The sequence below is a fragment of the Oncorhynchus gorbuscha genome, linkage group LG23 (genome assembly GCF_021184085.1).
Source record: "Oncorhynchus gorbuscha isolate QuinsamMale2020 ecotype Even-year linkage group LG23, OgorEven_v1.0, whole genome shotgun sequence".
NCBI classification, from domain to species: Eukaryota; Metazoa; Chordata; class Actinopteri; order Salmoniformes; family Salmonidae; genus Oncorhynchus; species Oncorhynchus gorbuscha.
Window position 1 is genome coordinate 30,913,566 of NC_060195.1, and position 27,911 is coordinate 30,941,476.

Below are 27,911 nucleotides of genomic sequence, written 5' to 3' on the forward strand. Positions count from 1 at the left end.
AGGAGAAATACAGATATAATTCATTAGAAAAATAGTCAATAGAAGCATGATGACCATCACTTCTGAGCAGCATGTATGTGATGTTTCAAATGAAATGCTACAAAACATAGTCAGGGGAAAAAAACGTATCCAGTGCATTACGTGAAACAACAGGCAAAAGCAGGTAGCTAAGAAGGTGAAGATTTCAGAACCATGGGCAGCGCCTATATGTTTATCTTGACAGCGAGCAAAAGAGTACGGCATTTTTCCAACTTGTACCAGCTATTATTTAATTGAACATGCAAATGAGAAAGAGAAGAAAAGTTCAACTTCATCCAAAGACATTGAGGAAAACAACAAAACAACAAAAAAGGCTAATTAAAGGATTGATTTCTGGGATAAGTGAAACTATAGATCTTATCTTACCTCCTCTTTGTTGGGTAATGTCTGAGTCCTGTTAAACGTGTCATTTCCGTTAATACTGATCAGTTCTGCATCTGCAGGTGGATACGGAGCGGGGAAAACCACCACGTCACTCTTCAGTGTGTCTGAGCTGTAACACACGTCATACTGCTGAGTAGATTTAGAGTAAGACCAGCTTCCGTCAGGGTGTGTGGTGATCATTGGGGCGCTGTACCTTCTGAAACTGTCTTCTGTCCTGTGGCATTTTACAGCTATTAAACTGATGAGGCTCAGTAAAAATATCACTGACACCGAGGCAATGGCGATCAACAAATACAGGTTTAAATCAGAGAAGTTCTCCTCCTTTCTCGGCACATTTCTGAATTGAGTCTGGGTTTCACCTGTACTTTCAACCACCACTACATCAATAGATACAGTCGCTGACAGTGAGGGTTCTCCGTTATCAGAAACCAAAACGACCAACGGGTGAGTTTTCAGGTCATTGTCACTCATTCTCCTCTTAGTCCTTAGTTCCCCGGTGCTGGTTCCGATTCGGAAGAGGTTGGTTCCCTTGGGCTCAGAGATGTGATAAGAAAGCAGCGCATTGTAGCCAGAGTCGGAGTCTACAGCCCTGATCTTGGCCACAAAGTAGCCCGCTTCAGCAGAATAGGGAACGTTCTCAGTATTAACGGAGCCGTGCTCAGAATAGGGCGCGAGAATCCCAGGACTGTTGTCATTCTCATCCAGGATAAAAACGTTCACAGTCACGTTGCTGCTGAGTGGAGGAACACCAGAGTCTGTGGCCTGAACTTTGAACTGGAAAGTTTTGATCTCCTCATAGTTAAAAGAGTGCAGACTGATTATATCTCCAGTATCCGAGTTTATATTTACAGATGATGATATTGGAACGCGTGTTTCTAATAATGAATACGTCAGCTTTGCATTTTCATCTGAATCTTGGTCTAAAGCAGAAATCGTGTAAATGACGTCGCCTACCGGACTGTTCTCTTTCACATGAACATTAATCACTGGTTCTGAGAAGTGAGGAGCGTTGTCATTTACATCAGAAACGTGTACAGTAATAACGCTGGTGCTAGAGAGAGGCGGTGTCCCTTCATCCGTAGCTGTGATGGTGACATTGTACTGAGAAGCGCTCTCTCTGTCAAGAGGCCCGTCGACCACTAACGAATAATCGTTTTTGTAGTTTGACTTTAGTTTAAAAGGAACAGACCCAACAATCTTACAGTTTGTAAGTCCGTTTTTACCTCCGTCTATATCAGTTACTGTCACCAAGGCGACCACGGTCCCTATCTCAGCATCCTCCTTGATAGGGCTCATTAGTGACGTCACGGACACCACAGGAACATTATCATTGACATCAATAACTTCAACTAACACCTTAGAATAACCACTATGAGGTGAATGACCTTGGTCCGTAGCTTGCACACGCAGCTCATATGCTGCGTTTTGTTCATGATCCAACTTCGATTTTACAGTAATTTCGCCACTTTGTTGATCTATAGAAAACACATCGGCCGAGTAAACACTACCACGTTTGCTAAATGAATAAACAAGTTCACTATTCACACCCTGGTCTAAATCTGTAGCTTCCACATTTAATATTTTTGTCCCTAAAGATACGTTTTCATTAACACGGACCTTGTAAAGTGGTTTAGCAAATGTTGGCGTGTTATCATTGACATCTATTACGTTGACAATGATCTGTGAAGTCCCGGATCTAGGAGGTTTTCCTCCATCTAATGCGGTCAGTGTGAGCTGGATAACGGGCTGTTTCTCTCGGTCTAAAGCTTTCTGCAGCACTAACTCAGCAGACACACTCTGCTCTCCACCGCTCTGTACATCCAGGGAGAAGTGTTCATTCGGGCTCAGCTTGTAGCTATTTACCGAGTTGCTTCCCGTATCTGCGTCATTCGCTATCGGTAAAGGATATCTATCTCCAGGTGAAGATGATTCCGAAATGTTAAACGTGTGATATTGTTCAAGGAAGATCGGTGAATTGTCATTTGTATCTAAAATATGCACCTGTATTCGGTGGAGCTGCATAGGATCTTTCAATATGGCCTGTATGTTTAAAGAGCACTTTACCGTAATCGGACAAAGCTCCTCTCGGTCTATCCTCTCGTTAACGTACAGAATCCCCGTTTTCAAATTCGCCTCAAAATACCTCTTACTCTGTCCTGATACAATCCTTAGACCCCTCGACTCCAGTTCCTGAACATTAAGGTTTAAATCCTTAGCGAGATTCCCCACAAACGTGCCTTTGTCCACCTCCTCTGAAACGGAGTAAGAGATCTGCGCTGCAGACCAGTCAAATAAACAAAGCCACGCGACGCACTGAATCCAAACGCGTTCTCTTTGTCTTCGACGAACCATCGCTGCTTGTATAAAGAAACGAAATATTCAAGTAGAATATATTCAAATCTCCATCAAGCCTACAAAATCTGTAAGATAGATCCTGTACTAGCCTTCTGCCCAGCCCTCTCCGTCTCACCACTATTCGAGTGTTTCTCTTCACAAAGCGGTCTGGACTGGTGACACTCGTCTCTATCTCATTCAGAGAGGAGGAGTCATAGAATATCGGCGACTACATTCATTTCTGTGGTCTATAGCGACACCATGTGCTAATGTTTTGCATAGTCTCTAAGACTAACGTAAAATACGGGTGTATATTATCGATGCGTGTTTCTAGTAACCAGGCTGATTATTTGACTTGTTAGAATTCCTGAGAAACTGCAGGAGACCACATCGTGTTGGGGAATGCCTGTGCATTTGAAAGAACAACCACTCTATTCAATGCTAAACACAGGGAAAGTAGCTGAAGAGATGTCAACCTAACATAACTAAATAGATTTTCAGATCGTCATGTTTTGATAACAATGACAAAGGCCATAACAAAGACACAAACTGTTGTACAAAGCTCAAGGAGTCAACGGTGTGATACAATCAAGACGGCAAATACACAATTATCAAAAGGTAACGTCCACGTTGAATCTTTTTCATTACACCAGTGACAAGTATTCATCTAAAAATAACACTGCCTGCCCACCCTCACCGCCAGCAGAGAGCAATAATGGTTTTAGCACCATGGACAGCACAAGGTAAGATTTCCCCACTTCCTCAACGTAGAACTTTGGAAAAAAAATATTTACTGTTGAAATGGATGAAGATAAAGTATGCACCTTTTAAACTGACAATGTTACGTGTAATTGAGTAGCCTATATTATTACATCTGTAACATGATGGATGTGTATTTCCTATACGTCGTAGAACGTTCTGCCTATTTTCTCACAAGACTATACTTACTACCATACCCTACCACAGCGTCAAATAAAAGCCATTCATATGCCATAGAGCAGGGGTATTCAACACTTACCCGGGGTCCGGAGCATGCTGGGTTTCTGTTCTACCTGATAATAAATTGCACACAACTGGAAAACCCAGGTCTAAATCAGTCCATGGTTAGAGGGGAACAGGAACAATGAAAAATGCAGTGGAACATGCTTCGATTTTCAGAGTTGAGGTGTGAGGGTCAAAGAGCATTGAACGCTTGGCGCGAATCCTTCAGCTCTGAAGTTGAGCCCGCTTTTCGAACCATGGACAGCAACACTCGTTCAGTTAGACAAGGAGGCCATGCGCACAGTGCAAAACAAAGCCAACGTGACAAATCTCGAGTAGAGGGACGTTTTTAAAGTAAGATGAACTTAGAAAACAATATTATTTGACTGCAAGTTCAAAAGAGTAATACATTGATCATTCAAAAGCAAAATCGGCCCAGTTACGTATAGATCTTACCTTCTCATTGTTGGGTAATGTTTGTGTTCTGTTAAACGTGTCATTTCCATTAATACTGATCAGTTCTGCATCTGCAGGTGGATACGGAGCGGGGAAAACCACTACGTCACTCTTCAGTGTGTCTGAGCTGTAACACACGTCATACTGCTGAGTAGATTTAGAGTAAGACCAGCTTCCGTCAGGGTGTGTCGTGATCATTGGGGCGCTGTACCTTCTGAAACTGTCCTCTGTCCTGTGGCATTTTACAGCTATTAAGCTGATGAGGCTCAGTAAAAATATCACTGACACCGAGGCAATGGCGATCAACAAATACAGGTTTAAATCAGAGAAGTTCTCCTCCTTTCTCGGCACATTTCTGAATTGAGTCTGGATTTCACCTGTACTTTCAACCACCACTACATCAATAGATACAGTCGCTGACAGTGAGGGTTCTCCGTTATCAGAAACCAAAACGACCAACGGGTGAGTTTTCAGGTCATTGTCACTCATTCTCCTCTTAGTCCTTAGTTCCCCGGTGCTGGTTCCGATTCGGAAGAGGTTGGTTCCCTTGGGCTCAGAGATGTGATAAGAAAGCAGCGCATTGTAGCCAGAGTCGGCGTCTACAGCCCTGATTTTGGCCACAAAGTAGCCCGCTTCAGCAGAATAGGGAACGTTCTCGGTGTTAACGGAGCCGTGCTCAGAATAGGGCGCGAGAATCCCAGGACTGTTGTCATTCTCATCCAGGATAAAAACGTTCACAGTCACGTTGCTGCTGAGTGGAGGAACACCAGAGTCTGTGGCCTGAACTTTGAACTGGAAAGTTTTGATCTCCTCATAGTTAAAAGACTGCAGACTCACTATATCTCCAGTATCCGAGTTTATATTTACGGAGGATGATATTGAATTACTTGTATCTAATAATGCATACCCAATCTTTGAGTTTTCTTCTGAGTCTGTATCAAATGCATAAATTGTATAAATTAAGTCGCCTACCGGACTGTTCTCTTTCACATAAACATTAGCCACGGGTTCTGAGAATCGAGGAGCGTTGTCATTTACATCAGAAACGTGTACAGTAATAACGCTGGTGCTGGAGAGAGGCGGGGTCCCTTCATCCGTAGCCGTGATAGTGACATTGTACTGAGAAGCGCTTTCTCTGTCAAGAGGCCCGTCAACCACTAAAGAATAATCGTTTTTATAGTTCGACTTCAGTTTAAAAGGAACAGACCCAGTAAGTTTACAGTTGGTGATGCCATTTTTACTACTATCTTTATCTGTCACTGTCACTAAGGCGACCACTGTCCCTATTTCAGCATCCTCCTTCACTGGACTCATGAGTGACGTTACTGAGATTTCTGGAGAATTGTCATTGACATCTATAACCTCAACTAATACTTTACAGTGGGTGCTACGAGGCGGAGTGCCTTTGTCTTTAGCTTGAATACGAATCTCAAAGGCGGAGTTATTCTCGTAATCTATACTCCCCTTCACGGTAACTTCTCCAGTTTCAGAGTTAACAGTAAAAACATCGGGGAGGTTTAAACTCCCGCGACCAATAAGAGAATATTCTATTTCACTGTTAATTCCCTCATCTAAATCTGAGGCGTTGAGTGCTGCAATAATAGTACCAAATCGCACGTTCTCAGTAACACGAAATTTGTATAGCTGTTTGTTAAAAACTGGAATATTATCGTTAACGTCTTGCACATTGATAATTATAAGTAACGTCCCTGATCTAGGGGGTTTCCCCCCATCTATAGCGGTCAGTTTGAGCTGGATAACGGGCTGTTTCTCTCGGTCTAAGGCTTTCTGCAGCACTAACTCAGCAGACACACTCTGCTCTCCACCGCTCTGTACATCCAGGGAGAAGTGTTCATTCGGGCTCAGCTTGTAGCTGTTTACCGAGTTACTGCCCGTATCTGCGTCATTCGCTATCGGTAGTGGATATCGCTCACCGGGAAAGGAAGACTCGGCTATGTTGAGTATATGCACTTTCTCGAGGAATGATGGTGCATTGTCATTGATGTCTAAAACAGTCACATCAATACGGTGGAGAAGCATAGGGTGGCTCAGTACAGCCTGTATGTTTAAAGAGCACTTCACCGTATTCGGACAAAGCTCCTCTCTGTCTATCCTCTCGTTTACATACAGAATCCCTGTTTTCAAATTTGCCTCGAAATACCTCTTACTGTGTCCCGATACAATCCTTAGACCCCTCGACTCCAGTTCCTGAACATTAAGGTTTAAATCCTTAGCGAGATTCCCCACAAAAGTGCCTTTGTCCACCTCCTCTGAAACGGAGTAAGAGATCTGCGCTGCAGACCAGTCAAATAAACAAAGCCACGCGACGCACTGAATCCAAACGCGTTCTCTTTGTCTTCGACGACCCATCGCTGCTTGTACAAGATGAATAAATCCAATAGTAAATAGTCACATATCATTGAACCCTAAAAATCCTTTATAGAGACCGTGAACAGCCCAGCCATTTCCGTCTCACCACCAATCTAGTGTTTTTTGACAAAGATCTCGGGACTGATGACGCTAGTCTTTTTCTCATTCAGAGAGGAGGAGTCACAGAATATAAGCGGCTGCATTCATTTCTGTGGTCTACAGCGACACCATGTGTAATGTTGTACTTAGTCTATCATACTCATGTAAAATAAGAATGTATACTATTTCACTTGTTAGAATACTGAGACAAACTCCAGTAGACCACATCGTGTTGGATATTCACTACCCAAAATGCCTGTGTGTTAAACGGGAAAACGTTGTATTCAATGCGAAACACAGGGAAAGTAGGTGAAGAAATGTCAACCTAATCTAATTAAATAAATATTCATATTGTCATGTTCTGATAACAATGACAGAAGAAGCCCTTACAATCAAGGACGAGTGAAGACACAAAATGGACATTGACACACAAAGCTCAAAGGGTTAATAGTGTGATACTGTAAAGATTGCTGAAACACTTTTCTCTAACGTAAATTCCAGTTTGCATCTATTGCATTACACCAGTGACAGGTATTCATCGCTCTGGATAAGAGCGTCTGCTAAATGACTTAAATGAAATTAAATATAAAGAACAATGCCTCTCATCAGCAATGAGCAAGAACAGTTGCAGCACCATGGACAGCACTAAGTAAGATTACAGCTTTGGAAACACATAGACACGGTTGAAATGGATAAATATACAGCACGGACCTTTAAGCTTGGCAATTGCAATTGTTTAGCCTATAAGATCAAGCTACAACATGATGCAACTGTATATTTATCCATTCGTTGTAAACCTTCCTGGCTATTTTCTCAAAATAGTCTACACACAACTTTTCTGGGTTGTGACATATTAAAACATTCCTGAAGCACAACACTATTGTACAGCGTCATAGAAGTCCATTCGTGCGTTATAGCGCATTAAACACCAGGCGCCAATCTTCAGCTTTGAAGTTTAGCTCGCTTTCAGAACCGTGGACAGCAACACTCGCTCTATCAAGCCAGTGGGCCAGGGTACCTCAACTGTTGGTTTTAGTTGTCCCCTCAACTTTTCTGAGCTTTTCTTTTTTCTTCACAATTTCATTGTTGGACACAAAAGACTAACGACAGGAAATGAGCTCCAAGTGATTTTAATTCAAGAAAGTATTCCCACACATAGAGAGACGTGACCGCATACAAATGTAAGCAAGGTTTGAAATTATTATGTTTTAGTCAAACATTATATCTGTTTGGGCTACTTGCAGTCAATATGCAATCTACAAATTATTTGCAATCATAAATGGCTGGTTCAAGCCCTGAATACTGATTGGCTGACGGCCGTGGTATATCAGTCTGTATACTACCACGGGTATGACAAAAACATTTTTTTTACTGCTCTAATTACATTGGTAACCAGTTTCTAAAAGCAATACGAAACCTTGGGGGGTTGTGGTACATGGCCAATATACCATGGCTAGGGGCTATATCCGGGCACTTAGCGTTGGGTCTTGCATAAGAACTAACCTTAGCCTTGGTATATTGACCTACCACACCCCTCAGGCCTTATTGCTTCATTTAGAACCGGACCCGATCGTCCGATCAAGAAACAAAATCATCCAGAGGCTGAATCTAGTTGATGATCCCTGCAGTAGGTGGATTAAACACATCCAGTGTGACTACCCTTCGGATGTCTGATTCCAAAGTAAGAGAAACTGAGCAGTGCATATTATTTGAATGCAAGGCGTTCAATAGATGAACATAGATGGTGTACAATTTTATAGAAAATAGGCCCGTTTAGGTGTAGACCTTACCTCCTCTTTGTTGGGTAATGTCTGAGTCCTGTTAAACGTGTCATTTCCATTAATACTGATCAGTTCTGCATCTGCAGGTGGATACGGAGCGGGGAAAACCACTACGTCACTCTTCAGTGTGTCTGAGCTGAAACACACGTCATACTGCTGAGTAGATTTGGAGTAAGACCAGCTTCCGTCAGGGTGTGTGGTGATCATTGGGGCGCTGTACCTTCTGAAACTGTCATCTGTCCTGTGGCATTTTACAGCTATTAAACTGATGAGGCTCAGTAAAAATATCACTGACACCGAGGCAATGGCGATCAACAAATACAGGTTTAAATCAGAGAAGTTCTCCTCCTTTCTAGGCACATTTCTGAATTGAGTCTGGATTTCACCTGTACTTTCAACCACCACTACATCAATAGACACAGTCGCTGACAGTGAGGGTTCTCCGTTATCAGAAACCAACACGACCAACGGGTGAGTTTTCAGGTCATTGTCACTCATTCTCCTCTTAGTCCTTAGTTCCCCGGTGCTGGTTCCGATTCGGAAGAGGTTGGTTCCCTTGGGCTCAGAGATGTGATAAGAAAGCAAAGCATTGTAACCAGAGTCGGAGTCTACAGCCCTGATCTTGGCCACAAAGTAGCCCGCTTCAGCAGAATCGGGTACGTTCTCAGTATTAACGGAGCCGTGCTCAGAATAGGGCGCGAGAATCCCAGGACTGTTGTCATTCTCATCCAGGATAAAAACGTTCACAGTCACGTTGCTGCTGAGTGGAGGAACACCAGAGTCTGTGGCCTGAACTTTGACCTGGAAAGTTTTGATCTCCTCATAGTTAAAAGACTGCAGACTGATTATATCTCCAGTATCCGAGTTTATATTTACAGATGATGATATTGAAACACTTTTATCTAATAACGAATACGTCATCTTTGTATTTTCATCTGAATCTGGGTCAAAAGCAGACATCGTATAAATGACGTCTCCTATCGGACTGTTCTCTTTTACGTAAACATTAATCACTGGTTCTGAGAAGCGAGGAGCGTTGTCATTTACATCAGAAACGTGTACAGTAATAACGCTGATGCTGGAGAGAGGCGGGGCCCCTTCATCCGTAGCTGTGACGGTAACATTGTATTGTGAAGCGCTCTCTCTGTCAAGAGGCCCGTCGACCACTAACGAATAATAGTTTTTATAGTTGGACTTTAATTTAAAAGGAACAGACCCAATAATATTACAGTTAGTGAGTCCGTTCTTACCTCCGTCTTTATCAGTTACTGTTACCAAGGCGACCACGGTCCCTATCTCAGCATCCTCTTTTACTGGGCTCATAAGTGATGTTACTGCGATTTCAGGAGCATTGTCATTGACATCAATAACTTCTACTAACACTTTAGAATAACCATTGCGAGGCGAGGAGCCTTGGTCCGTCGCCTGAACTCGAATTTCATATGCAGCATTTTCTTCATGATCCAATTCCCCTTTTACAGTAATTTCACCACTTTGTGCATCGATAGAAAACACATCGGCAGAGTTAACACTACCACGTTTGCTAAATGAGTAAACAAGTTCACCATTGACACCCTCGTCTAAATCGGATGCATCCAACTTTAATATTTTTGTCCCAAGAGAAGCATTTTCATTAACACGGACCTTATATAGTTGTTTACCAAATGTTGGTGTATTATCATTCACATCTATCACGTTAACAATGATCTGTGAAGTCCCGGATCTGGGAGGTTTTCCTCCATCTACAGCGGTCAGTGTGAGCTGGATAACGGGCTGTTTCTCTCGGTCTAAGGCTTTCTGCAGCACTAACTCAGCAGACACACTCTGCTCTCCACCGCTCTGTACATCTAGGGAGAAGTGTTCATTCGGGCTCAGCTTGTAGTTGTTTACCGAGTTACTGCCCGTATCTGCGTCATTGGCAATCGGTAAAGGATATCTATCTCCAGGTGATGAAGACTCGAAAATGTTAAATGTATGATATTGTTCGAGGAAAAATGGGGAATTGTCATTGATGTCTAAAATATTCACTTCGACGCGGTGGAGAAACATAGGATGGCTCAATAAGGCCTCTACATTTAATGAGCATTTTACCATATTCGGACAAAGCTTCTCCCTGTCTATCCTCTCGTTAACGTACAGAATCCCCGTTTTCATATTTGCCTCGAAATATCTCTTACTATGTCCTGATACAATCCTTAGACCCCTCGACTCCAGTTCCTGAACATTAATGTTTAAATCCTTAGCGAGATTCCCCACAAACGTGCCTTTGTCCACCTCCTCTGAAACGGAGAAAGAGATCTGCGCTGCAGACCAGTCAAATAAACAAAGCCACGCGACGCACTGAATCCAAACGCGTTCTCTTTGTCTTCGACGACCCATCGCTGCTTGTACAAGATTAATTAATCCAATAGAAAATAGTGACATATCCATGAAACCTGAAAAATCCGTTAGACAGATCCTGTACAGAGCCCAGCCCTCTCCGTCTCACCATCATTCGAGTGTATCTCTTCACAAAGCTCTCGGAATGATGACGCTGTCGTTCTTATTCAGAGGAGGAGTCATAGAATATCAGCGGCTACATTCATTTCTGTGGTCTATAGTGACACCATGTGTTACTGTTACACATAGTCTATATTACTCATGTACAAGAACAATGTTTATTATTGGACTTGTTAGAATAGTGAGATGAAGTCCAGCAGACAACATCGCGCTGGATATTTACCACACGAAAGGCCAATGTATTTAAATGGACGAAAATCCAATACAAAACCCAGGGAATGTAGCAAAAGAAACAACCTCATCTAATGCGATGAATATTCACGTCGTCATTTTCTGATTAGAATGACAGAAACTATAACAATCAAGGACGAGTAACGCGGAGCAAAGCCACACAAGGGACAGTGACGTCTGAAAAGCTGAAGGGGTTAAGATTATAATACCAAGACAGCAAAACCAAATTATCCAAAGCAAATGACCACGTTGCATCAGTTCCAATACACCAGTGACAAGCACCACAGAGAGCACTCGGTAAGAATTCACCGCCTGCTGAACATAGATCAGTGGAAACAAATATACACTGTTGAAATGGTAAATATATAGTATGCAGCATTTAGGCTGATATTGTCGAGGGTAATTGTGTATTACACTATATATCATCAATATGTACGTGTATATTTCCCACAAGGTACTGCCTATGTCCTCACAAAACATATACAAACCTTTGCTGGTGTTTTACACATTCATCAAGCGCAACACTATTGTACAGTGACATACAAAGCCATTCATACCTCATAGAGCATTAAACGCTTGGCACATTTCTACAGCTTTGAAGATCAGTGCGACGTCAGAAGTATGGACAGCAACACCCGCTCCATCACGCAAGGAGGCAACAAGTATCGTGCAAATCAAAGCCAATGTGACAACTCTTGAGTGAACGGCTGTTTTTAAGCAAGAGAAACCTAGAAACAATATTATCTGACTACAAGGAGTTCAAATGAGCAATACAGGTATGATGCAGTAGATAAATCGGCCAATTTATGAATTACTCTTACCTCCTCTTTGTGGGGTAATGTCTGAGTCCTGTTAAACGTGTCATTTCCATTAATACTGATCAGTTCTGCATCTGCAGGTGGATACGGAGCGGGAAAACCACTACGTCACTCTTCAGTGTGTCTGAGCTGTAACACACGTCATACTGCTGAGTAGATTTAGAGTAAGACCAACTTCCGTCAGGGTGTGTGGTGATCACTGGGGCGCTGTACCTTCTGAAACTGTCCCCTTTCCTGTGGCAGTTTACAGCTATTAAACTGATGAGGCTCAGTAAAAATATCACTGACACCGAGGCAATGGCGATCAACAAATACAGGTTTAGATCAGAGAAGTTCTCCTCCTTTCTCGGCACATTTCTGAATTGAGTCTGGATTTCACCTGTACTTTCAACCACCACTACATCAATAGATACAGTCGCTGACAGTGAGGGTTCTCCGTTATCAGAAACCAAAACGACCAACGGGTGAGTTTTCAGGTCATTGTCACTCATTCTCCTCTTAGTCCTTAGTTCCCCGGTGCTGGTTCCGATTCGGAAGAGGTTGGTTCCCTTGGGCTCAGAGATGTGATAAGAAAGCAGCGCATTGTAGCCAGAGTCGGCGTCTACAGCCCTGATTTTGGCCACAAAGTAGCCCGCTTCAGCAGAATAGGGAACGTTCTCGGTGTTAACGGAGCCATGTTCAGAATAGGGCGCGAGAATCCCAGGACTGTTGTCATTCTCATCCAAGATAAAAACGTTCACAGTCACGTTGCTGCTGAGTGGAGGAACACCAGAGTCTGTGGCCTGAACTTTAAACTGGAAAGTTTTGATCTCCTCATAGTTAAAAGACTGCAGACTCACTATATCTCCAGTATCAGAGTTTATATTTACAGATGATGATATTGAATTACTTGTACCTAATAATGCATACATAATCATTGAGTTTTCTTCGGAATCTCGATCAAAAGCTGAAATTGTATAAATGACGTCTCCTGTCGGACTGTTCTCTTTCACATAAACATTAGCCACGGGTTCTGAGAAACGAGGAGCGTTGTCATTTACATCAGAAACGTGTACAGTAATAACGCTGGTGCTGGAGAGAGGCGGGGCCCCTTCATCCGTAGCCGTGATAGTGACATTGTACTGAGATTCACTCTCTCTGTCAAGAGGCCCGTCAACCACTAAAGAATAATCGTTTTTATAGTTCGACTTCAGTTTAAAAGGAACAGACTCAATAAGTTTACAGTTGGTGATGCCATTTTTACTACTATCTTTATCTGTCACTGTCACTAAGGCGACCACTGTCCCTATTTCAGCATCCTCCTTCACTGGACTCATGAGTGACGTTACTGAGATTTCTGGGGAATTGTCATTGACATCAATAACTTCAACTAATACCTTACCGTGGGTGCTACGACGAGAATGCCCTTGATCGGTCGCTTGAACTCTTATTTCGTATGATGGACTTTTTTCATAATCCAAATTCCCTTTTATTGTTAGTTCACCCGTGTCTGAATTGATGCTAAACATAATGGATGGATCCCAATTACCCCGTTTAAAGAAAGAGTACACTATTTGACTATTTACGCCCTCGTCTAAATCTGTTGCAGTGAGAGTTAGTATAGATGTCCCAAAATGTGCATTTTCATGAACACGTACCTTATAAAGCGGCTGGGAAAAAAATGGAGAATTATCATTGACATCTATGACGTTGACAATGATCTGTAAAGACCCGGATCTGGGAGGTTTTCCTCCATCTACAGCGGTCAGTGTGAGCTGGATAACGGGCTGTTTCTCTCGGTCTAAGGCTTTCTGCAGCACTAACTCAGCAGACACACTCTGCTCTCCACCGCTCTGTACATCCAGGGAGAAGTGTTCATTCGGGCTCAGCTTGTAGCTGTTTACCGAGTTACTACCCGTATCTGCGTCATTCGCTATTGGTAGCAGGTATCTCTCACCGGGAGAAGCTAATTCAGTAACATTCAAATTATGTATTTTTTCAAGAAAAGACGGAGCATTGTCGTTAATATCAATAATATTCACCTCAATGCGGTGGAGAAGCATAGGGTGGCTCAATATGGCCTGTATGTTTAAAGAGCACTTCACCATATTCGGACAAAGCACCTCTCGGTCTAATCTCTCGTTAACGAATAGAATCCCCGTTTTAAAATCAGCCTCAAAATACATCTTACTCTGTCCTGATACAATCCTTAAACCCCTCGGCTCCAGTTCCTGAACATTAAGGTTTAAATCCTTAGCGAGATTCCCCACAAACGTGCCTTTGTCCACCTCCTCTGAAACGGAGTAAGAGATCTGCGCTGCAGACCAGTCAAATAAACAAAGCCACGCGACGCACTGAATCCAAACGCGTTCTCTTTGCCTTCGACGACCCATCGCTGCTTGTACAAAATGATTTAGTCCAACATAAAATAGTTGCATATGCTAGAAAACTAAACAATCCGTTATAGAGACCGTGAACAGCCCAGCCATCCGTCTCACCACCAATCGAGTGTTTCTTTTGACAAAGCTCTCGGGACTGATGACGCTAGTCTTTTTCTCGTTCAGAAAGGAGGAGTCAGAGAATATAAGCAACTACATTAAGTTCTGTGGTCTACAGCGACACCATGTGTAATGTTGTACATAGTCTATATTACTCATGTAAAATAAGACCGTCGGCCTATTATTTCACTTGTTTTAAGAATACTATGATAAACTCCAACGTCGTGTTGGACATTCACTACCCGAAATGCCATTGTATTAAAAGGACACGCGTTCTAGTCATGGTAAAACACAGGGAAAGTAGGTGAAGGAAAGTCAACCTAACAGAATGAAATATATGTTCAGATAGTAATGTTTTGATAACAATGACAGAAGCCATAACAAAGACACACATTGATGTACAAAGCTCAAGAGTTTAGCATTGTGATATTCTCAAGATTGCTGAAACATTTTTCTCTGACGTAAATGATCACTTTGTATCTATCCCATTACACCAGTGACAAGAAACCATCCAAAAAAAGAACACTGCCCCTAATTATCAGAGATCAAGAACGGTTGCAGCACCATGGACAGCACTTGGTAATACTTTACCTTCGAGAAGAAATATACACGTTGAAATGGATAAATATTCAGCACGGACCTTTAGGCTGACAACGTCCATGGTAATCGTGTAGCTGTATGATTAAGCTGAAACATGATGTAACTGTATATTTCCCATACATTGTATACAATCCTGTCTATTTCCTCAAAATACCCTACATACAATGTGTAATCTGATTTGACAGATTACACATTCAGATTACACATTCCTGAAGGGCAACACTATTGTACAGCGCCACAGAAGTCCAATCATACCTTAAAGATCATTAATACGAATCCTCAGCTCTGAAGTATAGCATGCTTTCAGGACCACGGACAGCAAAACTCGCTCAACGAAGAAAAAAGGACACATCCATTGGTTTTATTTTGCAGTGTGGGTAACAACTCTCGAGTGGATGGATGGCTTTTTTCAAGGTAAGAGTAACCTATAAAACAATATTATTTGACTGTAAGGAGATCAGTGGAGTAATTCAGATATAAATCAACAGACAAAGAGTCAATAGATCTTACCTCCTCTTTGTTGGGTAATGTCTGAGTCCTGCTAAACGTGTCATTTCCATTAATACTGATCAGTTCTGCATCTGCAGGTGGATACGGAGCGGGGAAAACCACTACGTCACTCTTCAGTGTGTCTGAGCTGAAACACACGTCATACTGCTGAGTAGATTTAGAGTAAGACCAGCTTCCGTCAGGGTGTGTGGTGATCATTGGGGCGCTGTACCTTCTGAAACTGTCCTCTGTCCTGTGGCATTTTACAGCAATTAAACTGATGAGGCTCAGTAAAAATATCACTGACACCGAGGCAATGGCGATCAACAAATACAGGTTTAAATCAGAGAAGTTTTCCTCCTTTCTCGGCACATTTCTGAATTGAGTCTGGATTTCACCTGTACTTTCAATCACCACTACATCAATAGATACAGTCGCTGACAGTGAGGGTTCTCCGTTATCAGAAACCAACACGACCAACGGGTGAGTTTTCAGGTCATTGTCACTCATTCTCCTCTTTGTCCTTAGTTCCCCGGTGCTGGTTCCGATTCGGAAGAGGTTGGTTCCCTTGGGCTCAGAGATGTGATAAGAAAGCAGCGCATTGTAGCCAGAGTCGGCGTCTACAGCCCTGATCTTGGCCACAAAGTAGCCCGCTTCAGCAGAATAGGGAACGTTCTCAGTGTTAACGGAGCCGTGTTCAGAATAGGGCGCGAGAATCACAGGACTATTGTCATTCTCATCCAGGATAAAAACATTAACAGTCACGTTGCTGCTGAGTGGAGGAACACCAGAGTCTGTGGCCTGAACTTTGACCTGGAAAGTTTTGATCTCCTCATAGTTAAAAGACTGCAGACTGATTATATCTCCAGTATCTGAGTTTATATTTACAGATGATGATATTGAAACACTTTTATCTAATAACGAATACGTCATCTTTGTATTTTCATCTGAATCTGGGTCAAAAGCAGACATCGTATAAATGACGTCTCCTATCGGACTGTTCTCTTTTACGTAAACATTAATCACTGGTTCTGAGAAGTGAGGCGCGTTGTCATTTACATCAGAAACGTGTATAGTAATAACGCTGGTGCTAGAGAGAGGCGGTGTCCCTTCATCCGTAGCTGTGATGGTAACATTGTACTGTGAAGCGCTCTCTCTGTCAAGAGGCCCGTCGACCACTAACGAATAATAGTTTTTGTAGTTCGATTTCAATTTGAATGGAACAGACCCAATAATATTACAGTTAGTGAGTCCGTTTTTACCTCCGTCTTTATCAGTTACTGTCACCAAGGCAACCACTGTCCCTATCTCATCATCCTCTTTGACTGGGCTCATGAGGGACGTCACTGATATTTCAGGGACATTGTCATTGACATCAATAACTTCTACTAACACTTTGCAATACGTTTTCCGTGAGGAGTGCCCTCGGTCCATCGCCTCAGCCCGAATTTCATAGGCGGCAGTTACCTCATGGTCCATAGTTTTCTTAACAGTAATTATGCCTGTATCTGAATTTATAGCAAATGTATCTGAGTGGCTTAAACTACCTCGACCTATTAGTGAGTACATAATCTCGCCATTTACGCCCTCGTCAAGATCCGTCGCGGTGAGAGTTATTATTGCTGTGCCAGATGAAACGTTTTCAGGAACGCTAACCTTATAAAGTGGTTTGCTAAATGAAGGTGCATTATCATTAACGTCTTCCACATTTACTGTGATCAGTAATGTCCCGGATCTTGGAGGTTTTCCTCCATCTACAGCGGTCAGTGTGAGCTGGATAACGGGCTGTTTCTCTCGGTCTAAGGCTTTCTGCAGCACTAACTCAGCAGACACACTCTGCTCTCCACCGCTCTGTACATCCAGGGAGAAGTGTTCATTTGGGCTCAGCTTGTAGCTGTTTACCGAGTTACTGCCCGTATCTGCGTCATTCGCTATCGGTAGTGGATATCGCTCACCGGGAAATGCCGCCTCGGTGATATTAAGTACATGTATTCTTTCGATGAATGATGGTACATTATCATTTATGTCTAAAATATCAATTTCAACCCGATGGAGCTGGGTAGGATGGCTCAATATGGCTTCTATATTTAAGGAGCACTTCACGGTATTTGGACAAAGCTCCTCTCTATCTATCCTCTCTTCAACGAACATAATTCCTGTCTTCAAATTTGCCTCGAAATACCTCTTACTATGTCCTGATACAATCCTTAGACCCCTCGAGTCCAGTTCCTGAACATTAAGGTTCAAATCCTTAGCGAGATTCCCCACAAAAGTGCCTTTGTCCACCTCCTCTGAAACGGAGTAAGAGATCTGCGCTGCAGACCAGTCAAATAAACAAAGCCACGCGACGCACTGAATCCAAACGCGTTCTCTTTGTCTTCGACGACCCATCGTTAATGGGGCAAAACAACTGAACCCAAGTAATGGTTTTGTACCCATGAAAACTCGAATATTCCGTTATATGTCAGAGATCCTGTACAGCCCAGCCCCTCCGTCTCACCACCATTCGAGAGTTTCTCTTCACAATACGCTCGAGACTGGTGACTGACGCAGTTGGGGTTTTTTTTGTTGAGAGAGAATTAGAGTCTTAGGATATTAATGACTTCTCTCCGATCTGTGGTCTATAGCGACACCATGTGTTACTATTGATTTATTTTCGTTTCATTTTATATACCATAGTATGACTTATTGCGATAGTAACCACATGTGAAAATATAACTGGGAGAAACCAGCGAGCAACGTTGACTCAAATGTTAATCAATCCCTTCATGCATTAAATAGTTCAATTCTAATACATGTCGTGATGAGAGGTTAGTACAGATGTGGGAACAAACAATGGGAACACTTCAAATGAGTCTTGGTAGTCGTACACAGTGGCGGGGTTGAAAGTGGACATGATCAATGCTTTCGAGCAGTCAAGAAACCAAATCAAGTATTATCGACTTATTCAAAGAAACGGAATCACAAAATATACACATGGATTGTTAGATGAAAAATACACATCTTTCAAAACAAACTTCGTAAATCACTTGAATGAATGCATTGCACTTTCAACGACGAAAATCATGTATCAAAATAGGCCTCTGCCCCTGAAAACCATTATAGCAACTTTGACAGATTCCGGAATTTCATAGCAATGTCCAAAAACAATTCGTCTGACGTCAAGCCAATATATAACACATGTTCTCAAACGACATATTACAGAACAGCTACTACAGTATAAACGAACTGACATCATGATACCATATAGGTTTTTGCCAAATGTCTGCCATTTTGAAAACTGTTACAATACGGAACGTTTTGAGACACAAAAGCAAAAAAATGCCCATAGATCTTACCTTCTCATTGTTGGGTAATGTCTGAGTCCTGTTAAACGTGTCATTTCCATTAATACTGATCAGTTCTGCATCTGCAGGTGGATACGGAGCGGGGAAAACCACTACGTCACTCTTCAGTGTGTCTGAGCTGAAACACACGTCATACTGCTGAGTAGATTTAGAGTAAGACCAGCTTCCGTCAGGGTGTGTGGTGATCATTGGGGCGCTGTACCTTCTGAAACTGTCATCTGTCCTGTGGCATTTTACAGCTATTAAACTGATGAGGCTCAGTAAAAATATCACTGACACCGAGGCAATGGCGATCAACAAATACAGGTTTAAATCAGAGAAGTTCTCCTCCTTTCTCGGCACATTTCTGAATTTAGTCTGGATTTCACCTGTACTTTCAACCACCACTACATCCATAGACACAGTCGCTGACAGTGAGGGTTCTCCGTTATCAGAAACCAACACGACCAACGGGTGAGTTTTCAGGTCATTGTCACTCATTCTCCTCTTAGTCTTCAGTTCCCCGGTGCTGGTTCCGATTCGGAAGAGGTTGGTTCCCTTGGGCTCAGAGATGTGATAAGAAAGCAGCGCATTGTAGCCAGAGTCGGCGTCTACAGCCCTGATCTTGGCCACAAAGTAGCCCGCTTCAGCAGAATAGGGAACGTTCTCAGTGTTAACGGAGCCGTGCTCAGAATAGGGCGCGAGAATCCCAGGACTGTTGTCATTCTCATCCAGGATAAAAACGTTCACAGTCACGTTGCTGCTGAGTGGAGGAACACCAGAGTCTGTGGCCTGAACTTTGAACTGGAAAGTTTTGATCTCCTCATAGTTAAAAGTCTGCAGACTGATTATATCTCCAGTATCCAGGTTTATATTAACCATTGTAGACAGCGGTGCTGATTTGCCTTTACTCTCTAAGAATGAGTAGGTCACTTGGCCATTTTCATTGACGTCAGAATCAAGTGCAGACACAGTTTTAATGACGTCTCCTACCGGACTGTTCTCTTTCACATAAACATTAATCACGGGTTCTGAGAAGCGAGGAGCGTTGTCATTTACATCAGAAACGTGTACAGTAATAACGCTGGTGCTGGAGAGAGGCGGGGTCCCTTCATCTGTAGCTGTGATGGTGACATTATACTGAGAAGCGCTCTCTCTGTCAAGAGGCCCGTCGACCACTAACGAATAATAGTTTTTATAGTTTGTCTCCAGTTTAAATGGGACTTTATTCACAATATCACAATCCACAATTCCATTTTTGCCATCATCTTTATCGAGGACTGACACGAGAGCAATAGCAGTGCCCATCTTGGCGTTCTCCTTCACTGTGTCTAAGAGTGACGTCACAGTGATCTCAGGGGCATTGTCATTCATATCCGTAACCTCTATCAATAATTTAGAGTGAGATGTCATGGGTGGTTGTGCCCCGTCATGAGCTTGTATACGGAGCTCAAAAGCATTGTCTTTCTCGAAGTCAATATTTCCTTCTACTGTTATCACTCCAGTCCGTTGATTAATTTCAAAAATGTTCAACACATAATCTTGGTCTTTTTGTCTTAGGGAGTAAACGATTTCACCATTTGTTCCTTCGTCTGCGTCTGTCGCATTCAGAGTTATTACTGTCGTGCCAATTGGAATGTTTTCAAAAACACGAGTCTTGTACAAATAACTGCTAAAAACCGGAGCGTTATCATTGATGTCCAAAACATTAACTACAATCTCTGATGTGGCCGACCTCGGTGGGTTGCCACCATCAATGGCCGTCAGTGTGAGCTTCATAACAGACTGTTTCTCTCGGTCTAACGCTTTCTGCAGCACCAAGTCAGCAGACACACTTTCTCCTCCCTTATGGACCGCTAAAGAAAAATAATCATTTGTGCTCAGCTTATAGGTGCCCAATGCATTTCTACCACTATCGATATCTGACGCTTCAGACAGTGGGAACCTCGCCCCTGGTAAAGTGTTTTCTGTAATATCTAAGACCTGTGCCTTCGTAGTAAACGACGGAGCATTATCATTAACATCTAAAATAGTGATTTCTAGACGGTAAAGCTTCAAAGGACTGTTTATAACGGCCTCTACACTGACTGTACATTTCAGAGCCTTCACACAAAGCTCCTCTCTGTCTATTCTCTCATTCACATAGAGAACACCAGTCTTCAGATTTACCTCGAAATACTTTCTCTTGGACCCGGTGACAATCTGAAACATACGCGACTCCAAATCCAGGACATTGAGGTTTAGATCCTTAGCGATATTTCCCACAGAAGTCCCTGGGTTTACCTCCTCCGAGACGGAATAGGAGAGCTGCCCGCACACCGCTTCCCCGTAACACTCCAGCAACACAAGCACTACATACGTCACAATAGAGCTCCTTCTGTTTGGTAAAGACATACTTCCATCGAATGTCAGCAACGCATAGATCCGAAAAGATTAGTATCCTTGAAAAAATCTCAGCATAGAAAATATATGTATCAAATCCAGCTGAATTTCTAAGCGGTAAACACCGGTATGGCCTGAGACAACCGACTCTCTCTCTCGTCTTGCGTCTCTTTTTAACAAAGCCACCAAAAATCTCCCCACTTTCTGAAACTGGGAGGGACCTCGAGACACGAAATAATATCTCAATGCCACGGTCAACAGTGACGCCACGTGGGGAATGTACCAGCTTACAGCAACTCAGAAGATCCCAATACATTCCATGACATCTATCCAAACACAATAGAAGCATGACGACCATCACTTCTGAGCAGCATGTATGTGACGTTTCATATGAAATGCTACAAAACATAGTCAGGGGGGAAAAGCGTATCCAGTGCATTACGTGAAACAACAGGCAAAAACAGGTACCCAAGGTGGTGACAGATTTCAGAACCATGGGCAGCGCCTATATGTTTATCTTGACAGCGAGCAAAAGTGTACGGCATTTTTCCAACTTGAACCAGCTACTATTTAATTGAACATGCAAATGAGAAAGAGAAGAAAAGTTCAACTTCATCCAAAGACATTGAGGAAAAACAACAAAACGACAAAAAAGGCTAATTAAAGGATGGATTTCTGGGATAAGTGAAACTATAGATCTTATCTTACCTCCTCTTTGTTGGGTAATGTCTGAGTCCTGTTAAACGTGTCATTTCCGTTAATACTGATCAGTTCTGCATCTGCAGGTGGATACGGAGCGGGGAAAACCACTACGTCACTCTTCAGTGTGTCTGAGCTGAAACACACGTCATACTGCTGAGTAGATTTAGAGTAAGACCAGCTTCCGTCAGGGTGTGTGGTGATCATTGGGGCGCTGTACCTTCTGAAACTGTCTTCTGTCCTGTGGCATTTTACAGCTATTAAACTGATGAGGCTCAGTAAAAATATCACTGACACCGAGGCAATGGCGATCAACAAATACAGGTTTAGATCAGAGAAGTTCTCCTCCTTTCTCGGCACATTTCTGAATTGAGTCTGGGTTTCACCTGTACTTTCAACCACCACTACATCAATAGATACAGTCGCTGACAGTGAGGGTTCTCCGTTATCAGAAACCAACACGACCAACGGGTGAGTTTTCAGGTCATTGTCACTCATTCTCCTCTTAGTCCTCAGTTCCCCGGTGCTGGTTCCGATTCGGAAGAGGTTGGTTCCCTTGGGCTCAGAGATGTGATAAGAAAGCAGCGCATTGTAGCCAGAGTCGGCGTCTACAGCCCTGATCTTGGCCACAAAGTAGCCCGCTTCAGCAGAATAGGGAACGTTCTCAGTGTTAACGGAACCGTGCTCAGAATAGGGTGCGAGAATCCCAGGACTGTTGTCATTCTCATCCAGGATAAAAACGTTCACAGTCACGTTGCTGCTGAGTGGAGGATCACCAGCGTCTGTGGCCTGAACTTTGAACTGGAAAGTTTTGATCTCCTCATAGTTAAAAGACTGCAGACTGATTATATCTCCAGTATCTGAGTTTACATTAACCATTGTAGACAGAGGTGGTAATTTGCTGCTACTCTCTAATAATGAGTAGGTCACTTGGCCATTTTCATTGACGTCAGAATCAAGTGCAGACACGGTTTTAATGACATCTACTGGACCGTTCTCTTTAACGTAAATATTAATCACGGGTTCTGAGAAGTGAGGAGCGTTGTCATTTACATCAGAGACGTGTACAGTAATAACGCTGGTGCTGGAGAGAGGCGGGGTCCCTTCATCCGTAGCTATGACGGTAACATTATACTGAGAATCGCTTTCTCTGTCAAGAGGCCCATCAACCACTAACGAATAATAGTTTTTGTAGTTTGTCTCTAATTTAAAAGGGACCTTATTCTTGACCTCACATTGAACCGCTCCATTTTTTCCACCATCTCTGTCGAGGACGGACACGAGAGCAATAGCAGTGCCCATCTTGGCGTTCTCCTTCACTGTGTCTAAGAGTGACGTCACAGTGAGCTCAGGGGCATTGTCGTTGAGGTCCACCACCTCTACCAACACTTTACAGTGAGCTGCCATCGGGGGCTGGCCTCTGTCACTCGCCTGCACATGAATCTCAAAAGCAGGACTTTCCTCAAAATCAACCGCGTCTTTAACTGTGATTGTTCCCGTTTTAGAATCGATTTGAAATCTCTCTAATATATGATCTTGGCCTTTAGTTCTAAGAGAGTACACTATTTCACTGTTTGTGCCCTCATCGATATCATTTGCATTCACATGTATTACTGTTGTTCCTATGGGCACGTTCTCGAAAACACGAGTCTTATACAAAGAGCTACTGAATATAGGACGGTTATCATTATTATCTAAAACATTTATTTTTATTTCTGTCGTGCCAGACCTCGGTGGATTTCCTCCATCAATAGCGGTCAGTGTGAGCTGAATAACGGGCTGCTTCTCTCGGTCTAAAGCTGTCTGCAGCACTAACTCAGCAGACACACTCTCTCCTCTGTGAATATCAAGAGAGAAATATTCATTAGGACTAAGCTTGTATGTGCTAACAGTATTCTTTCCAACATCGCCATCAGACGCTTCTAAAAGAGAGAATTTCGCTCCCGGTAATGTACTCTCAGCAATGTCCATACTTTGTGACTTTTCAGCAAAATACGGAGCATTATCATTAACATCTAAAATTGTTATTTCTAGACCGTAAAGCTTCAAAGGACTGTTTATAACGGCCTCTACACTGACTGTACATTTCTGAGCCTTCACACAAAGCTCTTCTCTGTCAATTCTCTCATTCACATAGAGAACACCAGTCTTCAGATTTACCTCGAAATACTTTCTCTTGGACCCGGTGACAATCTGAAACATACGCGACTCCAAATCCTGGACATTGAGGTTTAGATCCTTAGCGATATTTCCCACAGAAGTCCCTGGGTTTACCTCCTCCGAGACGGAATAGGAGAGCTGCCCGCACACCGCTTCCCCGTAACACTCCAGCAACACAAGCACTACATACGTCACAATAGAGCTCCTTCTGTTCGGTAAAGACATACTTCCATCGAATGTCAGCAACGCATAGATCCGAAAAGATGAGTATCCTTGAAAAAATCTCAGCATAGAAAATATTTGTATCAAATCCAGCTGAATTTCTAAGCGGTAAACACCGGTATGGCCTGAGACAACCGACCCTCTCTCTCGTCTTGCGTCTCTTTTTAACAAAGCCACCAAAAATCTCCCCACTTTCTGAAACTGGGAGGGACCTCGAGACACGAAATAATTTCTCAATGCCACGGTCAACAGTGACGCCACGTGGGGAATGTACCAGCTTACAGCAACTCAGAAGATCCCAATACATTCCATGACATCCATCCAAACACAATAGAAGCATGACGACCATCACTTCTGAGCAGCATGTATGTGACGTTTCATATGAAATGCTACAAAACATAGTCAGGGGGAAAAAGCGTATCCAGTGCATTACGTGAAACAACAGGCAAAAACAGGTACCCAAGGTGGTGACAGATTTCAGAACCATGGGCAGCGCCTATATGTTTATCTTGACAGCGAGCAAAAGTGTACGGCATTTTTCCAACTTAAACCAGCTACTATTTAATTGAACATGCAAATGAGAAAGAGAAGAAAAGTTCAACTTCATCCAAAGACATTGAGGAAAAACAACAAAACGACAAAAAAAAGGCTAATTAAAGGATTGATTTCTGGGTTAAGTGAAACTATAGATCTTATCTTACCTCATCTTTGTTGGGTAATGTCTGAGTCCTGTTAAACGTGTCATTTCCGTTAATACTGATCAGTTCTGCATCTGCAGGTGGATACGGAGCGGGGAAAACCACTACGTCACTCTTCAGTGTGTCTGAGCTGAAACACACGTCATACTGCGGAGTAGATTTAGAGTAAGACCAGCTTCCGTCAGGGTGTGTGGTGATCATTGGGGCGCTGTACCTTCTGAAACTGTCTTCTGTCCTGTGGCATTTTACAGCAATTAAACTGATGAGGCTCAGTAAAAATATCACTGACACCGAGGCAATGGCGATCAACAAATACAGGTTTAAATCAGAGAAGTTTTCCTCCTTTCTCGGCACATTTTTGAATTGAGTCTGGATTTCACCTGTACTTTCAACCACCACTACATCAATAGATACAGTCGCTGACAGTGAGGGTTCTCCGTTATCAGAAACCAACACGACCAACGGGTGAGTTTTCAGGTCATTGTCACTCATTCTCCTCTTAGTCCTTAGTTCCCCGGTGCTGGTTCCGATTCGGAAGAGGTTGGTTCCCTTGGGCTCAGAGATGTGATAAGAAAGCAGCGCATTGTAGCCAGAGTCGGAGTCTACAGCCCTGATCTTGGCCACAAAGTAGCCCGCTTCAGCAGAATAGGGAACGTTCTCAGTGTTAACGGAGCCGTGCTCAGAATAGGGCGCGAGAATCCCAGGACTGTTGTCATTCTCATCCAGGATAAAAACGTTCACAGTCACGTTGCTGCTGAGTGGAGGAACACCAGAGTCTGTGGCCTGAACTTTGAACTGGAAAGTTTTGATCTCCTCATAGTTAAAAGACTGCAGACTGATTATATCTCCAGTATCTGAGTTTACATTAACCATTGTAGACAGCGGTGGTAAGTTGCTGCTACTCTCTAATAATGAGTAGGTCACCTTTCCATTTTCATTGACGTCAAAATCAAGTGCAGACACGGTTTTAATGACATCTACTGGACCGTTCTCTTTAACATAAATATTAATCACGGGTTCTGAGAAGTGAGGAGCGTTGTCATTTACATCAGAAACGTGTACAGTAATAACGCTGGTGCTGGAGAGAGGCGGGGTCCCTTCATCCGTAGCTATGACGGTAACATTATACTGAGAAGCGCTTTCTCTGTCAAGAGGCCCATCAACCACTAACGAATAATAGTTTTTGTAGTTTGTCTCTAATTTAAAAGGGACCTTATTCTTGACCTCACATTGAACCGCTCCATGTTTTCCACCATCTCTGTCGAGGACGGACACGAGAGCAATAGCAGTGCCCATCTTGGCGTTCTCCTTCACTTTGTCTAAGAGTGACGTCACAGTGAGCTCAGGGGCATTGTCGTTGAGGTCCACCACCTCTACCAACACTTTACAGTGAGCTGCCATCGGGGGCTGGCCTCTGTCACTCGCCTGCACATGAATCTCAAAAGCAGGACTTTCCTCAAAATCAACCGCGTCTTTAACTGTGATTGTTCCCGTTTTAGAATCGATTTGAAATCTCTCTAATATATGATCTTGGCCTTTAGTTCTAAGAGAGTACACTATTTCACTGTTTGTGCCCTCATCGATATCATTTGCATTCACATGTATTACTGTTGTTCCTATGGGCACGTTCTCGAAAATACGAGTCTTATACAAAGAGCTACTGAATATAGGACGGTTATCATTAATATCTAAAACATTTATTTTTATTTCTGTCGTGCCAGATTTCGGTGGATTTCCTCCATCAACAGCGGTCAGTGTGAGCTGAATAACGGGCTGTTTCTCTCGGTCTAAAGCTGTCTGCAGCACTAACTCAGCAGACACACTCTCTCCTCTGTGAATATCAAGAGAGAAATATTCATTAGGACTAAGCTTGTATGTGCTAACAGTATTCATTCCAACATCGCCATCAGACGCTTCTAAAAGAGAGAATTTCGCTCCGGGTAATGTACTCTCAGCAATGTCCATACTTTGTGACTTTTCTGCAAAATACGGAGCATTATCATTAACATCTAAAATTGTGATTTCTAGACGGTAAAGCTTCAAAGGACTGTTTATAACGGCCTCTACACTGACTGTACATTTCAGAGCCTTCACACAAAGCTCCTCTCTGTCTATTCTCTCATTCACATAGAGAACACCAGTCTTCAGATTTACCTCGAAATACTTTCTCTTGGACCCGGTGACAATCTGAAACATACGCGACTCCAAATCCAGGACATTGAGGTTTAGATCCTTAGCGATATTTCCCACAGAAGTCCCTAGGTTTACCTCTTCCGAGACGGAATAGGAGAGCTGCCCGCACACCGCTTCCCAGTAACACTCCAGCAACACAAGCAATACATACGTTACAATAGAGCTCCTTCTGTTCGGCAAAGACATACTTCCATCGAACGTTTGCCGAGCATTGATCTAAAAATAGAGAGATCAGCAAAAAAAATCTAAGCACGGAAAATATGTCTCAAATCCAGCTGAATTACAACATGGTACATGTTTTGTCCTCCAACTACAGTCTCTCTCGTCTTGCTTCTTTTTGTAACAAAGCCCCGTGAAAGCTCCTCACCCTGTGAAACTGGGAGGGGACTCGAAACTCGAATGTAATATCTCAATGCCATGGTCAACAGTGACGCCACGTGGTAATATTGTAGCGTACACCATATTAGAAAACCACATTATTCAATGACATCCATACACAACTAAGCATTATGGGAACAATACAGCCTAATTGTATGGCAGGATTTACTGAAAATACCGAGACGAAACCAAGTTAAGAGGGGAATTTTACGAAGCAGGTTTGAGGAGTTGGCAAGGTAACTTTGGTCAACTGTGAGTTAAATTTGGGATATCCGGTCATCCGAATGTGGCTCAC

At 42.9% G+C, this 27,911-nt stretch overlaps 4 protein-coding genes across 12 annotated transcripts in view; all 4 read right to left on the reverse strand.

Moving 5' to 3' along the window:
• LOC124011672 (protocadherin alpha-C2-like) overlaps positions 1-27,911 on the reverse strand; it is a 234,905-nt gene that overhangs the window by 92,284 nt on the left and 114,710 nt on the right. Inside the window, exon 1 of one of the 9 annotated variants that reach the window (XM_046325147.1) lies at positions 25,049-27,556. The exons of 5 other annotated variants lie outside the window; for them this stretch is intronic. In XM_046325147.1, the coding sequence (XP_046181103.1) occupies positions 25,049-27,424 (2,376 nt within the window). In that variant the 5' untranslated portion in view covers positions 27,425-27,556. Of the gene's footprint in view, positions 1-405; positions 2,907-4,194; positions 6,660-15,579; positions 18,067-25,048; positions 27,557-27,911 lie in introns of those variants that run through there. 3 more of the 9 variants (XM_046325145.1, XM_046325150.1, XM_046325149.1) reach the window with 3 other exon arrangements.
• LOC124011673 (protocadherin alpha-8-like) lies at positions 8,365-10,924 on the reverse strand. The gene has a single exon (XM_046325153.1). The coding sequence runs from the start codon at positions 10,872-10,874 to the stop codon at positions 8,418-8,420; it is 2,457 nt and encodes an 818-aa protein (XP_046181109.1). The 5' UTR covers positions 10,875-10,924; the 3' UTR covers positions 8,365-8,417.
• On the reverse strand, positions 18,341-21,278 carry LOC124011551 (protocadherin alpha-8-like). The gene is made up of 2 exons (XM_046325009.1): positions 18,897-21,278; positions 18,341-18,346 (listed from the first exon to the last, which is right to left on the reverse strand). The coding sequence occupies exons 1-2, from the start codon at positions 21,276-21,278 to the stop codon at positions 18,341-18,343; spliced, it is 2,388 nt and encodes a 795-aa protein (XP_046180965.1).
• Positions 21,966-24,460, reverse strand: LOC124011552 (protocadherin alpha-3-like). Its single transcript, XM_046325010.1, has one exon. The coding sequence runs from the start codon at positions 24,414-24,416 to the stop codon at positions 21,966-21,968; it is 2,451 nt and encodes an 816-aa protein (XP_046180966.1). The 5' UTR covers positions 24,417-24,460.